At 44.1% G+C, this 16,807-nt stretch overlaps 1 protein-coding gene across 1 annotated transcript in view; it reads right to left on the bottom strand.

Annotated features, from left to right (window-relative positions):
• The window catches only part of LOC146786151 (cytochrome P450 2J2-like), a 110,569-nt gene extending 103,749 nt beyond the window's left edge, over positions 1–6,820 (bottom strand). The window contains exon 1 of the mRNA XM_085635654.1: positions 6,548–6,820. Coding sequence (XP_085491780.1) covers positions 6,548–6,724 — 177 coding nt within the window. The 5' untranslated portion in view covers positions 6,725–6,820. The remainder of the gene's footprint in view (positions 1–6,547) is intronic.
• Positions 6,821–16,807: the final 9,987 nt, after the last annotated feature.

Raw genomic sequence — 16,807 nt, 5'->3', positions numbered from 1 at the left:
TCTAGTACCTCTAGAAAACTGAGGCTGGAGAGCATTCAGGTGATCCACAAACAGATCTAATGTGTTGCCAAACCTCCAACATAGCCTTTGAAAGGTCTGAAAAAATGATTTGGATTCCGAAATGAGGGGGGGGGGGGGTTATCCTATACAGAGTATCTGCCACCTGATTGTTCTTCTTTCCTATATGAAGGCCCTGAGTGACAGAAGAGTCAGTTCTGCCCCAAGGCAAATTGTTTGAACTAGTCAATTGAGAGTTGTTGATCCTGTGCCAAACTGCCTTTTCAGATAAAACTTGGCCATTGAGTTGTTTGGTTTGACTACCACATTCTACCATTGTATCTTCTTCTGAAAAAACTGAAGAGCCTCCCAAACTGCCATCAACTCTACAATTAAAGGGATACATTTACAAATGAAATGTCCAATGACCCTCGATTGATCTTGTTCCTGAAAATTCCCACCAAACCTTCTTGCTGGCGTCATGCTGACATCAGTGGTTAACACCACTGGCGATTCTTTGAGGCAGACTCCAAATATCACAGAATGCGAAGTACCAATGGTCCAAGATGCAGATGTGACCATGAAACCACAAACAAGCATGCTGCCTGCAAAAAAATGAGATTCAGAATCCAGCAGAAGGTAAAGCAAGTCTGAGCATATGTATGTACCTACAGCAAAACCTAACGTCTCCCCCAACTTGCAGAAATTGCCTCGCTGAATTGTGAGTCTGTCGTAGGAGAGTAGACAGCCTTTAAACCAGCTTGATCCTCCTCACCTGAGGAAGACAGGCCAATCCCATCTCCATACTGAACAGTTCCACCGGTGTATACTAGGCCCTATGATGGCTATAGAATCAATTTCATGGAATTCAGAAGAAATCCGAATGTCATTAATGTCGACACAATCTCCTAGATATTTAGGACTAGATCTCAAGTTTGAGAGACAATCAACAGATCCTCCAGATAAGGATGGGTTTGAATGTTTCTCTCATGAAGAACTGCAATTATTGGATCTAGAATCTTGGTAAACTCTCTAAGAGAGGCTTTCAATCCAAAGGGCAGAATGCAATACTGCCAATGTATCTTTCCCACATCAAATCTTGGGATTCTTTGATGGTTGTGACAGGACATGTAGATAAAGAAGATCTGAAGATCTGCTGGCGCCAAGTGCCTGAATGGCAATATGATGAAGAAAGCAGTCTGGCTCCCACAGAAATTCGTCAGTGCCCTGGGGCAAAGAGAGGCACATGAGGGACTGAGTTGTAGAAGGCCACATCCCACTAGCAGGCTATGCACTTGCATAAACATTTTGCTGCTCTACGTAGCCCTGTACTAAGAGAGCTCCTCAGCTGTCTCCTTGCACACAGCCTTCGGCACAACCCATCAGCTACAGCAAGGCCTGATAGGTTTATGCCCACACTGTGAGAAAGATGTACTGAGCCAGTCAATCACTGACACTAAGAAGCGCAACAAACGCTGTGAGTCTACTGCATGAGAAGGGGCCCCTAACAACTGTAAGAAGCTCACACCAGAGAGAAAAGGTTGCATCCCACCCATCACTCACTGTGAAACGTCACAGAGCATTCCATGCAGCAGACTGACATTCCAATATCGGCCAAGAGGCACAGTGAGTGCTCCCCTCTTCTTAAGCAAACAGTGCCACTGCACCAAGCCAAAGCCTGCATTCACTGCCAAAGAGAGACAGCACAAGAGAATCAGGGTGGCAAAGCATACAAAGCCACCCCTGCCAAGAGCCAACAGCAGTAGTCTGCTGCCCCAGAGACACCCAGGTACCATCTTAGGAGCTGGAAGAAGAGGGTGCTACTGCAGTGTGGCACAACTATTAATTTGGCTTAAGAAAGAAGGCGGCCATTAATTAATTGAGTTGCCTCTTCAGACACATTTAATGTGCTTGGTATAGGAAATATTGTTTTTAAAGAACTATTCCTGCACTCATCCCTTTCTTTGATTTAAGACTTGAGGTCCTGAAGCACTGATTGTACCACGCTCTTAAGTTGCCCTTTTAAACATGTCTCAGGTCTGCCATTGCAATCTGTGTATTTAACTGCCATTTTGACCTGGCAAAATAAACCTTTTAAAACACACAAGATGATGGACGGAGTGTTGCACATTGGCAAAACATTCACCCCCAGTCACAGATCTGGGTTTAATCCATCGTTATTTTGCTCACCACGCCACCCCAGTTCAGACATGGCCATATGCAAATCAGTCTTGACCCTGTGCCTCATGGGAACAGTCCAGCCCGAACTGCCAATCCATGTCTTCCCTGGACCGGAATCAAGCATCCTAGGACCGGTTTCGGGGTTTCACCCCTCTTCAGCAAGGATAGCTTGACTCCAGTGGCGTAGTGAGCACGGGACCCACGTCTGGGCATACCCTTCCCACATAGGGTGAACACAAGATGATGGACGGAATGTTGCACATTGGCAAAACATTCACCCCCCAGTCACAGATCTGGGTTTAAATAAACCTTTTTCAGACCAAAACCTTTGTTTTTAATATATATGTTGCCTCTAGGGTAGGCCCTAGACAGTCCATAGGCAGGGTGCATTGTATGTATGTTTAAGTTTTACATGTGCTGATAGTGAAAAACTCTTACACTTGATTTTTCATTATTGCAAGGCCTTACTCTCAAATAGGATAATATTGGAGTTACCTTCTAACATTAATTAAGCTGCACCTTCCAAATGGAAGAAGGTAAACAAATCATGTTTGGTGTCTTTGGAATTGTAATGAAAAATTCTCTTTTATTGTAAAGTTGGATTTTACATTATAATTTTGAAAATGCTACTTTTACAAAGCTAGCATTTTCCTTCTTAGCCACTTAGTCCCTATCTCTGGATCACATGACTGGGCATAGTAGGCAGTTACAATAGAGAGTTTGGGTGTGTCTGGGTGGACCATCACTGGCAGGATGAAAGAGCAGAACTGGGCACAGCCCTACTTAGACTTGAATAGTCTGTGTCCTGTCTTCACACAAAGGATTCCATACCCCCTGTAGTTAGTCTGGAGCCAGGTCAAGGGAGGCAGGAAACATGTGAACTTCTAAGTGGAACCTCTTGAAGCTTCTCCCACTTCAAAGAAAGCACCAGGTATAAATATTGGACCTCAGACACCAACTCTTCAGTACACTTATGGACCTGAGGAACACTCTGCCAGGAAGAAGGACTGCTGTGCTGCTGAAAAGACTACTACTCTGCTGGACTGCTGCCTTTAAGAACTGCTGCCTGCTGTGCTGACCTGCTACCCTCTTACCTAGGTAAGAAGGACTGGACCTGCAACCTGTACCCAGGACCACCAGAGTGACTCGGAGGGCCAGTCTCTTGTAACCAGCACTTGGACTCTGCAACTGTGAGTCCTATTCTGCCAAGTGGTGCCACCCTTAGTCCTGGACCCCTGGAATTGGTTGTAAAGGTGCGCTGCCAGCCCATCTGTGGATCTAGCAGAATCAACGCATCCGCTCTGCTGCGCAGCACAATCCCGAGTACAACGAACACATTGCCTCTGCTGCATGGACTTTCCCATCACCAGGACCTTGCATTGCAGTCTCGGCGCTCCTCAGAAGTGACACGTCGCCCTCGCTGCGCGAGGCTTCCTCGACGCCGTACTTCGCATTGCATGACCCTCATCGACGGGATCCTCGATAATGATGCAGGACCTTGCATTGCAGACATGCAGCTTCTCGGCTGTGCGACATATCCTCGACGTGTAACCTTGCAACGCTCTGCATACAGGATTTAAAATACTCTTGTTCAGTAAGCCTGTAGCTGGCACGCGCTCCAGCACGATTGGCTTAAATTTGTGAGTTTGTCCCGGTCGGGCATGACCAGCTATCCACAGCTGATGCTCTGTGCTTTTTGCCACTATTTTCACCTATCTCTTAAACATTGCATATCTCTCATTCTACTGATTGGATTTTTGCTGTTTTGGTCTAGTTTTATTTTTTTAAATAAACTCTTTTTTTCTAGTCCGCTGTAGGACCCCTTTTTTGGTGTGTTTTCACTTTATTACTGTTTGAAGTGTTGCACAAATATTTTACACATTGCCTGTGAGCGAAGCATGGCTGCTCTGTACCAAGCTTCCCGAGGTAAACTTCGGGTTTGCTTGTGACTTCCCCCTGACAAGGATTGTGATTCGTGCTTGAGTAGGATTCACCCCCTCAACCAGCAACCCAATTTCTTACATGCACAATACAGGAAAACAAAAAATTAAACTTGGGACTTGTGGGAAAGATTTTGCCCGCATTGCGACATTGATTTTGAAAAAGAAAACATTTCCGGTGTTTTTATCGTAAACATTTTCTGTAGCAGTACTGTGGAAAACCCATTGAAGTCCGCCGCACTGGAAAAGTAGTGTGATGAGCCTCAATGAGTTGTTGTCGGCCCTATGGCAGTTACAATCCATCAAATCCATGCATCCTGATGTATTGTCCAACAAGAATTAAATTTAATATTTACCCTAAAAGATCCACATTTTCCTTCAAATAGGATCATAATATGTGCACCGAGAATAGCGAAACTAAAATATCGATGGCACAGAATATCGAATCCAAATTATCGACAATTAAGTAAGTATAGTTTTTCTATATCTCACTCCACATATATCTACCTATGCGCTCTCTCTCTCTCTCTCTCTCTCTATCGCTCTCTCTATATGTATATATATATAAATATATATATATATAGATAGATAGATATATATTTATATATATTGTGTTTGGTATAGGAAATATATATATGTTTATCAGGCCGCCTTTGTTTCCTCTCCTCCAAGATTTACAAGGAAGAAGAACCTCCATGTAAACTCTGGAGGGGAGGAAACTCGTTATATGCTTGGCGGAATTGCGGCGCTCCCGCCAAGCATATTGCGGCCTCTGACCGCCGCTCCAACGGCCGTTCTCTGATTGAGCCAGCGGACCCAGGGCGGTCCCACCGCCCAACTCCTAATGGGGCGGTTGGACCGCGGTGCGACGTTGGCTGGATCCGCCACCACCGCTCCACCATGAGATAGGGCCCTTAATGTTTAAGATAAAACAAGTATGTTAAAATAATTTTTGGGGGAAGTAATACAAATCATACTGTACCTTGTGCCGGATTACTGACAAGAGTAACTAACAGGCAATAATAGTGCCAACGATTGGCCCTATCGCTTTCAATCTCAGAAGGAATGGAAGATGCATTAAAATCAAACCCGAGACATGGTAGTCACACATCCGGGAATCACATGCAAGCACATATGTGCAGCCCTAAACAAGCTCATCACCTGATGAGCAGACTGCAAAACATACTTCTGGCCATTCCATCAGACAGAAATGGCTTTATGAAAATGGAATTTAAATATTTCATGAGCACTTTGTCATTTAATAGATTTTAAGAATTGGCAGAGTGTCATACTCTTGACCTGACTTTCCAAAAACTGGTTCTAGTGTTATTTTTTAATCCTATAGAAACTGTTTTTTAGTTGTTGAATCACTCATTGCCCTTTCTGAAGATCTCAGTCAGTATCTTATGAACATATTCAAAATTCACTGAACAGTTTGTTGTAATGATATCTGGTTTGACTTACATGTTTACATATCGCTCTAGTTTCTTGTATTGTCTCTGAGGATCGCCCCACCCATTGATTAAAGTGCTAGCCGCGCCTCATATGTTTGACCTGTTAGCCCTCTCCAAAGTTCAGGTCTAGTGGCGACCCTGACACTGAAATACATAATATTTTCTGACATTGCTTTAAGAAATTTTAAAATGCCCCTTGAAAACACTGCAATACAATCACATTTGTAAGATGAAAGATTTTGGGGAAAGATTAAAGTTATAATAATAATAATATAATATATATAGAATATAATATTAATTATTAGTTATAATAAATCACCTGTTTTTGTTAGTGAAGACCCACTGACAAGGGGGTACACTGTGAACTCAATGGTGGTTAAAAGCTTTTTAAAATCATTATTAAATTTAATACATACATGCTAACCCTTGGGAAGAGATAAGCGGGAGATTTTGAAATAAAATCGGCGGAATTTCAATTTCCTTCTCAACTAACACTTGAAATAGGGGATTTTAGATTTTGTTTTTAAAGATAAAATAAAAGTTGTAATTTACCCGGTTAGGTCGGACTGGTGTTAGGTATGCTCACCTACTGATGCTTGTGTAGCACACACTGCCGCAGTCCTACAGCACTAAACTCCCCATTAAGAAAGGTGTTATGATACTATGTTTTTATCAGCATTGGAAGGATGAAATGCAGGTTTGGTCCAAACGAAATCTCAGTTTGTAAGCTAATGGTTACACCCACACCTATATAACCTGCACATCAATCTGCAGGGCTGTTTTATCAGCTAAATATTTTTTTTGGATTCTTGTTCATGTCTTGAAATCCAAATAGTTATTTTTAAAAAATAGTGTCACATTTACTTGGGCCCTTTCACCGAAACACACAAGAAGCCAGAATAAAAGCGAGACTGTTGTACAAGTCAGCCATCTGCTCAGGGTCACAAGGCGCGCTCTGTGCAATTTGCACCGTACCTGCATGAGGGTCTCGGGGTGCAGCTTAAACCCCAGGGTCCAAAGGTTACCGAGGATGGGGACAGGGGTTGGCCCGGGGGGCAGCCGGCCGCGTTTCCACATTACTTTCATAAACTGCAGAGTGACGAAAGCCAGAAGCAGAGCCACACAAAGTTCACCCAGGAGCAGGAGCGCCATCTTGACGCACCCTCTCGGGTACACCGGAGTATTCTCAAAACACAGAACCGATGACTGGCGGGATCGCTCCGAGGCCCGCCCACGTCCGTCCCCACGTTTTCTGCTGCTTGTTTGTGCTCCAGCACGGGTAGGCGCCAAGCTTGGCAGGTGGCACGTGCACTGGCATGACCCACTTAGCTCAAATATTGCAAAACTCTCAGATTGTGCACGTGCCTGCAGCTGAAAGCTTTGTTGATCTGTTGCAGTCACGGTTTGCCACCTGGCCTTCCCTTAGAGAAAAATACCAGCCTCCCCTCCTTTTGAGTATGGATGCCAATTCACCAAAATGGCATGGGTGGCTAAGTGACATCACATGCCCTTTAACCTTCACTTTCACTCACACACATGCTTACACATACACAAACATTCACGAGTACACACACCATCTCTTACATAATAAACACAGTCACACCTGCAAGCAAGCGCACAGCATACATTTAAAAGCATTCTTTTACTCACCTGCATGGGAAGGTCATATTCCAGCTAATTGTATTCCATTATTTTATTACACTAATAGTGAATAATGTAATATTATTAACAATCAGTGTCAGAGGCGCAACTAGAGCCAAGGGGGGGCTAAAATAAACAAGCATTGAAAATGCAATAGATCTCGCCTTTTTATTAAGTTAAACCCATTTGCTTTGTTATACAATACCATTAGCAAAGCAAATGGCTTTAACTTAATCAAAGGCGAGACCTATTGCATTTTCAATGCTTGTTAATTCATTGTCAGAGTATTTTTGAGCAAAAGTATATTGCATGCAAGCAAACATTTAGGAGCAGAGAAGAGGTAGATTTAGAAAAAAACTGGGGAAATCCTTATTTTTTTACTTTCAATGAAGTCGGTGTTTTTCTAAGTGAAAGTAAGATTACACACGAATTTTTGTACATACGAAAAAGAAAGAACAGACATTAGGAGTCCTATATATTGGCTGGGAAGGCATTTATTATATGCCTGTTTATGTGGACTTTTATAATTTTCTAACCCGAGTTCCTTAGTATGTATTCTTTCTCTGCATCCAAGTCATTTGGAATATGTCAAGAAACAATTCGAAGAGGCACCCACATCAAGCAATCTAGGATGCAGTACCTAGCTAGAGTCACATATTTATTGCCATCGTGAATTACATATTTCCATGAAAATGGAAAAACCTTTTGTAATCTCATTGTCACAGAACAGTAGTCAACATTGTCCAAAACATAACGATTGTATGATGAGCATCAAGGCTTGAAGTGGGTGGGTCTAGCTGGTGCTCAGCACCAATAGTTCTATAAAGCTGATGCTGAGACGGGTCACCATCGGGCTCTCCATTTTTGCCCTCACCCTCAGGATGAAAAAATAAATCTTAACTCTGCAACAGTGCCACCCTTCACTGCCTTTGGTGTTATTTCATAGAGACTCGTTATAGTTTTTTCACAGTCTCACCATTTCAGAACTGAAGGATTTTCAATATGTTATACTACGAAGCCATGGTTTTTGCTTATTTATGTTATGCAACTAACAACCATTGACAAAGCCAATAGTACAGGCTTGTTGTATCTGTAATGTTACTTACTGCATTATATACCTGGATGCAATGACAAAAGTAGAAATATACCTGTTGGGCGGCACACTAAGCTAAGCATAGATTTTCTGCTTATGAGTTTTTAAGCCACGCCTTTAATTATATAGGACACGCCCCTTTGAGAGACCCTCCAGTTTTTTCATCCCACTTAAAGCCCTGGTGAGCACGTATAAGAGTACTTCATAAAGGAATCAATGAACAGAACAAATGAATAATAACATTAGGAATCCCCTTAACTTTAGACACTTAAAAAAACTAATATTAGAAAAAAAACACTTTAAAACGTGTTCTCTGGCTGTGTTAATGTCCCCCGACTGATAAACAACAAAGACAGAAAAAACATGTAAAAAAGGACTATACAACGTCCTATTTCAGCATAGTGCTCGGCCCTTCGCAGAATATTAGAATATGAACAAACGGGCGGTAGTTTTATCTCAGAAGGGTGAGGAGAGAAGGGAGGACACGTGCTCACAGGGGGGCCACTGTTCTGATGCTCTGAAGCAATCACCAGTCTGGACCTGCTCTGTCTGAGGAAAGCCTAGCCCAGGCGGCGGGCTTTACCCTGATTGGCCTGCCTTGTTGGCATGGAGACCGCGCTAAGTAGCCTGCCCCTAGCTGGTCGACTGTTGACTGTCACTAGTCTGTCTGTCAGTGCTTGTGCAGAGCATGGTGCGTCAACGGTCAGACGAGTAGAGAGCTTCCCCCATGGCCGCTGGACAAGTACCGACTCCCACACCCCAGCTCAAGTTAACGTCCCGTCCGAGACAAACGGGAATATCCCAGTCCCGCAAAACCCATTGCCAGACTCCTGGACAGGCGGCATTAGCAGCCGCATGTAACCTGCCTGGCAGCCATGGGTAGCCACGAAGGGTAAGGCGCTGCTCTGACTGAAAGGCTGTGCTGGGGAGGGGTAACGTCATGGGGGAAAGATATTGGGCCATGTAGGGTTGTCAAAGCAGCAAACTGGGTGGCAGCCTTTAACAAGCATTTGCCGCGCGGCAGTAAAAGTAACGCCGCGCGGCCGTAAAAGCGAAAGTGATCGCGATCGTTTTGAAAGCGAAAGTGATCGCGATCGCGATGACGCGCTAAAGCATGAGTTTTCAAAGTGCTGCTGAAGGCTGGCAGTTCGTGCGTACACGCTTGCGTGAACGCAAGCACTAGGCCAGCCAGCAGCACTTTGAAAACTCACTTCCAAAATGTCTCTCCGAGCCAGCGCATGCGCTGGGCTAAGCGAGACCTGATCGCGATTGTGATGACGCGCTAAAGCATGAGTTTTCAAAGTGCTGCTGAATGCTGGCGGATCACGCGTGCACGCTCGCGTGAACGCAAGCGCTAGGCCAGCCAGCAGCACTTTGAAAACTCACCTCCAAAATGTCTCTCCGAGCCAGCGCATTCGCTGGGCTCAGCGAGACCTAAAAAATAAAATGTCGGGGGTTGCTAATTCCAACAGCAATGGGCAGAGTGGAGATGCAGGGGCTCTAAAAAGGGGTGAAAAAACAACAAAGCCTCATTACCAAGCAAATGGTCTTTTAAAGACCTGTGAATTATTCGGGTGCGGCTGTGTGTGTCCCCGAGAAGCTGTCTCAGCTGGGCTGGCACACATTACCGGGGGTGAAGCCCTTTGAGCCCAATGGGTGATGCGCGCCTGATCAGTGTAATAAAAAAAATACTGAAAACAAGTAGAGTGCAGCCGCAACACACTTCTTTAAGGATGAGCTGTGTCTTTGTTCCTGGCACTGATTTTGCCATCGCTAAGCCAGGGGTCACAAAGGGCAAGCCAGGCGTCCCAGCTGCACCCTCTGATGACCCTTCAGTGACACTCATGATTTTGAGATTTTCTAAGGCCACAAGCTCATTCTTGAATAAAAACTTGTATAAAATGACCACTATTCTGTTTTAGCATGTCAAGTATTTATTTATTTCGAAGTTTTATATAGTACTGACCCGACTGGAAGGTATCAGAGCGCTTTACATCAGTTACAGAGCAGAACAAAACAAAGCAAAACATAATACAATAAAGCGGGGAATTCCGAATAAGAATATTAATAATGTCAGTGATGAAGAGTTCCATTTCGGGGTCTGGTTGACAGGAGGAGTGAGGTGTCTACTTCAGCACTCCGACTGCTCCTATCGGTTCGCTAGGGATCGATCGAGGAATAGGATTTTGAGCTGACTTTTGAATTTAGCGAAGGAGGGAATAGTTCTGATGTGGGGGAATGGAGTTCCAGATTTTGGGCGCATTTCCGGAAAAGGACCTGGCCGTGGTTTTTTGTTTTCGTGAATTCAGCGGGATGAGTAGTAGGGTGTTAGAGCTTCTGAGGTTCCTGGTCTGACCTGCTTTTTTGAGCTTGGCAGCCAGATATTCGGGTTTGCCTGTGTGTAGGGTTTTGTGTGTGAGGCAGGCTGTTCTGAAGTTCGCCCGCGTTTCTACCGGTAGCCACTTGAGTTCTTTGAGTGCAGGTGAGAGGTGATCAAATTTCCTTATTCTGGTGACCATTCTGGTAGCCGCGTTGAGAGTTGTTTTCAGAGGCGCAAGATGTGTTTTAGCTATTCCCGAGAGGACTGCATTTCGATAGTCTAATCTTGACAGCACCAATGATTGGGTGGCTTGTTTGAGATCTCTGGGCGGAATGAAAGGCTTTATTTTGTTCAGTAACTTCAGGTTGCTTAAGGCGCTCTTAGCCGAGTTCTTAATGTGTTTGGTCATGTCCAGTTTTGGGTCTAGCGTGATGCCTAATGATTTAACCGAGTCAGCCAGGGTGAGGTTCCCATTGAGCGCATCGATAGCTTTTAGCCAATCGACCATTTGTGGGTTCTCTTCTTTGTTCGATATGAGGAGTAGTTCGGTTTTGTCCGGATTCAGTTTTAAGTGGTTACTTGACAGCAAAAGTTGCACTTCCCTCAGTATGTCGTTGAGTCTTTGAATGTCTTTAACAGAGGAGATTTCCAAGTAAATTTGAGTATCATCAGCATATAGGTGGAAGGGAATGTTATCTTTTTTGAGTAGGGTGGTGAGGGGTTCCATGTAAATGTTGAAGAGTTGAGGGGAGAGCACTGACCCTTGGGGAACTCCCCTATTGACTGGGTGAAGGTCGGACTCAAAGCTTTTGATTTTGATTCTCTGGGAGCAATTGTGTAGGAATGAGGAGAACCATTTGAGGACCACCTCGTCTAGTTCGGCCCTTTCTTCGAGAGCCTTGATGAGAAGTTTGTGATCTACTGTGTCGAATGCTGCCGATAGGTCTAGCAGAATGAGGAGTCAACATTGGTCTGAGTCAAGTGATTTGTGGATATCATTGATGATGTTGAGGATCGCGGTTTCTGTGCTGCAGCCTTTCCTAAATCCCGACTGATGGGAGTCAAGGAGGTTGATACTGTCCAAGTGTTGAGTTAATTGTTGGAGTACACATCTTTCTAGGATTTTGGATAGAAGAGGAAGGTTGGAGACGGGTCTGAAGTTATTCAAATCGTTTATATCCAGGCCAGGTTTTTTCAGCAGTGCGGTGACTTGTCCCACTTTGAGGCAGTCTGGAACAATTCCGCTTTTTAGGGAGCTGTTTATAATCTTTCACCAGAGTGGGGCTAAGGAGAGTTTCAGCTTTTTGGTCAGTTGCGCGGGTAGAGGGTCTAGGACGTGAGATGAAGGCTTGGAGGTGGAGATCAGTTTGACGATCTCCTCTTCTGGGATGGGATGGAAGACTGACCAGGGTTTAGTGTGGGGTAAGGGAGCACTACCAAACACTCCAGACGGGCTGCTATTGGAAAGGGGGGCGCTATTGATGTCCAGTGAGCGCTCAATCTTGGAAATCTTGTCATTGAAGAAGTTGGCGCAAAGTTCTTAGGATGCCTGCCCTAGGGACGTAGCGGGTTTGGAGGTTTGTTGTCTGATGATATTAAAGAGCTCCTTGGGTCTGTTTTTTGCAATATCCAGTGCGGAGTGGAAAACTGTGGATTTTTTGTTCTTGATGTGACTGTTGTACTTCTTCCGGACTTTTCTGAGTTGATCGTTGTGGATGGTAGTAGGATTGTTCCTCCATCGTCTTTCAGTGGCTCTTAATTGTCTCCTTTCCTCGTTGATGTATGAGTCGAACCGTGATCTGGACGGAATAGCTCGGCTTTTTTTAAATTTCAGGTCTTCTTGACTGTTTCTGTTTTGTTTAATAAAACTTCAGGAATAACAGATGACCACTCTGGCCAACACGGTCAGATCGCACGGACATAACATCCTCTCCTAAGCCTACGACACCCAGCTCATTCTCTCGCCCCAGAGCCAACTTCCAACGATGATGATGAACGTTGCCGAGTGGATGAAGGACAACTGTCTCAAGCTCAACGCGGACAAGACGAAAGTCCTCTTCGTCGGGAACAACACCTCGCCTTGGAACAATGCATGGCGGCCTGCTGAATTTGGTCCAAGCCTCGCTCATACAGACCACACCTGCAACCTCAGCATCATCTTGGACAGCAAGCTATCGATTAAAAAACTGATAAACGCTGTCTCATCTGCCTTCTTCCCCTACTCTACCCATGCTTCACAAGATCTTCAGATGACTCCCAGTCAGCGCCAGAAAGACCATCACACAGGCCCCCGTCACCAGCAGACGGGAATATGGGAGCACACGCTACGTAGGAATCACCGTACGTCTCATGAAGAGACTACAAATAATACAAAACTCAGTGGGAAGACTCATCCTCGATCTCCCCAGACGTACCCACATCACACCACACCTCCAGAAGCTACACTGGTTCCCAACCCAGAAGAGATGGCAGTTCAAAATGCAGATCCAGGCACGCAAAGTCTTGCACAATGAAGGACCATCATACATCAACAAACAAATGACCTTTCCCCAACCAACCTGACACCTGCAAGCCACCTTCCTCTTCCTCACAGCCACTCCACAGATCTGTTGAATCATCAGCGGAGGATGCTCCTTCTCCCACTTGGCAGCCAAGGCCTGGAATGACCTTCCCCTCCACCAGACAACTACCTCACCCTCCAGGAATTCAGGAAGGGGCTCAAAACCTGGCTGTTCAACTGACCAGATCATCGCAAAACAGCAAGAAAACTCCAGCACCTCGAGACCCTCACAGGTGATTTGCTGCACTTTACAAATACTGATTGATTGAGATTAGACACTTCTAAAATACTTTCGAGGTGGTTTCTTCTAGCATTTGTTGTTTGAAGTTTAAATTTAAAAAAAAGTGTGAAAGCTCAGAATTTTGCTAATTTTCATATCATCTCTACAAGCCCTGACATAAACATGACAGCCATGTCTGTAAATAACTTGCCAGGTGACAATCTTATCAGTCCTCACTGATACACATGGGACTATTAGTAACATATCAAGAGCGTTGACTTCTCAGCCGTACTTTAATCAATCAATCAATAAAACTTTATTCGATTTTTATGATAAAAATCATACAAGTATGCATGGCAAAAAACATAATGTCAACAACAACGCAAACAAGATATAAAACATACTTGAGTTAAAAATACGTCAACAAGTAATTTAAATTGAAAAAGACCGAAACACATAGACAGCCACGAACAGAATATCAAACAAGGCAGTAAACAAGACTAGGTCCTGGAAGCATAGCTCTAGTGACTTGCATTAAGAACCCCAGCCAGAAACAAAGAGACAAAAAACCACTGTTTAGGGGTAGCTAATAATTGCAAATATAAATATGCAGATCTGATCTGTCTAAAATCCATAGATATCAGGAGAGGCCTTAAATATCTTTGAGGTAAAGTAGAGAATTTTGGTAAAATGAGTACTAAATGCATGGTATCACACACAGAGGTGCTATCGCAACTGCAAGGAGGCAGCTTGGATGGGTTAAACCAGCCCTCTTTCGGAAACATTAACTGATGGAATATATCCAGACTGAAATAAGTCAAAAGGTGACGATGATGGTTGGACATATCCAAAAGTAGGTAAAGCTCAATCCCGCTGAAAGATTTAACCATTATATACTTGTGCATCGACTGCTTCAGTAAATCAGACCTCTCCCGTTCTGATGCCACCTTCAGGGAGAAAGCCTCCTTAACCCAAGCAAGATCTTTTTCTCAATGCCCTCGGGATCAGAAAATAGGCCTGTTCCCCCTAAGTCATTGACAGATGTCTTGATATATTGTAACCATGGAATCTGAGAAACATTATCCAGTGACAAGCAGTCCTGAAGAATAAGCGTGTTTATTTGGTGCCCCTCCTTGTACCATACAGAACACCAAAGTAAAAGCAGTAGAAGATGAGTAAACTCTGTAATAAAATTAATTCCCACTTCTTCATGTGTAATTGCAGCAGAGATTCCCTGTTCCACAGCCAACAAACTCCTCAAAAACTTATTTTCAGTTACCTGGACATGGTCAATAGATACGTACCCCCAAATCTCACACCAAAAGTGACCGTGGGAATACATTTGGCCTCATATATGTCTAGCAGGAGTTTTGTAGACCTGTGCCCAAGGTTCAACCAAAATCATAAAGCCTGTAAGTTGATAATGTCATAGCATTTAAGAAAACGGATCCACTCAGGATCCCACGATTCCCCCTGAGCAACTGCTTTATTCCAACTCAAGACTTTTAACACTCTCATAGTAGTACTTAAACTAACAGTAGTGATAGTGACAGTTCCGTTTCCTAGTCAATCTTGCTCGTTCAGCCCGTTTAAGGGCTAGAATCGATTGCTCAGAGAAATAGGCTGTTTCGGTGGCTGAGGAGTAGTGGAGGCAAGCACCAGCATTTGGACCAGATTAGTCTCCCTCTGATAAACCTCCCTCCCCATTGGAGGTTTGTAGAAGAAACCAAGTGGTAACACTGTAATTCTACTAAGGGAGGGTGGATTAAGCATAGAGTCCCTCAAAAAAGAGACTACCCTGTAAAGACTAGCAACATTTACCACAATACAATCCCCTTCATAAGCCTTAGGAGTATTCCCAATCCAGCCTAGTCTTCTTATCGTGTTTATTTCTCCAAACAACCACTGGCTGTTAAGGTTAGGAAACCTCACCACTAACCAATGAACCACCTTGTTTTTAACTTGCCTATACAATTCTAATTCAGCATGTTTTAAAGGTGGTACATTAGCCAAAACTAATACATAGGGTGTGCATGTTAGAGGGAGTTGAATGATGACATAATTGGGGGTAGGGCCCAAGGGAATTCTAAATTGTGCTTGCGAGTTGTTCCTCCATCTTCAGGCCTCCTGGTATCCTACGTGGCAGTTCAAGGAAGAATTGTCTACTTCCCTTCCATTGGCGACCCTTGTAGATGATACCTGGGGGGGTGTTGAGGTTGTCAAGGGGTGACTGGGGTCACTGAAACTGCTATTCACCGGCCTGAGCCCCTTAACCTGAGCTGGAATATGGGATGAATGTGTTACTTTAATCCTAGTTGCTATGGGGAGGATGCCAGGCCCTACAGAGGGGGGGAAATACTAAGGGTGATCCCTTCAGAACAGATCCTTCCAACTGTTCATGTAGTGTCCCAAACACTTTTCCTAAAGTACCCACCATTTCTTCCAACTTAGCAACTCTCAGATTGAGGGTATCAAGCACAGCCAGAATATTACTATTACCTTTTGGAGGAGTTCCTGTGACATACAGTTCCCTAATGCTGCCAACAGAGCCCCCCTTTTCCCTCCACTTGCCTTTTGCTTCCCCGAGCTCTGATCTTGCAAAGATATCCCTCTCTTGTTTTTTGTCCTCACTCCTCCTCCCTCCCCACTAGTTTTGGTTATTCTTTGAGTTACACCACGACCTTGCAGGCCAGTAGCGGGAAGTTTATCCTGAGTTTCAGAGAGGTCAAGGTGAGTGTGGCAAGGAAAGGGGGATTTCGTCTGACCAGACGGAACAATAACGTGGCCATTTGAGGAATGTTCTACCACCAATGTGGAAGAGTCCGCAGCCTGTTGAGTTTGAATAAGTTGCTCTTCCACACTAGAGATTTCCCCTGTAAGTGTGTCCCCGCGTTATTTAAAAATGACAAAATGGCGCTATTTGTTCTGGGCGGTTTGCCCATCACATTAACCGCCTCCACTCTGCTTTTCCCCATTATAACTATATAAACTACCTATAGACTACAAACTCTCTAGAAAACTAATACAAATGAATACACACAGTACTGAGCCGCGGAGGCGTGAAGAGAAGAAACAGTTCATTCGTAGCTGAATCACAAACGGCCTGCCAAGATCTCGCGGCGAGGGTCGCTAGTTGAATAATAACATTAATAGTAATAACAAAGGAAACTCGCTATAACCAACAACACGGATGACAAACGTTCAGATCGATAAAACAGTCTGGAGAAGTAGTACTGCTCCTTTGGTCTACCAACAGTCAATGGTAACAAGCATTGGTAAATGCATTAGGTTTCACCTATGTGATTAATAATAAGCTGTTTTTTGTTGTAAGTTGTACAATATGTTACAGAGAGCCTGTTAAAGTGTTATGACTTGTTTTTGTACACAAAGTCAATATATTT

Source organism: Triturus cristatus, chromosome 11 (genome assembly GCF_964204655.1).
Source record: "Triturus cristatus chromosome 11, aTriCri1.1, whole genome shotgun sequence".
In the NCBI taxonomy this organism is placed as follows: Eukaryota; Metazoa; Chordata; class Amphibia; order Caudata; family Salamandridae; genus Triturus; species Triturus cristatus.
This window is presented reverse-complemented; position numbering and strand designations above follow the sequence as displayed.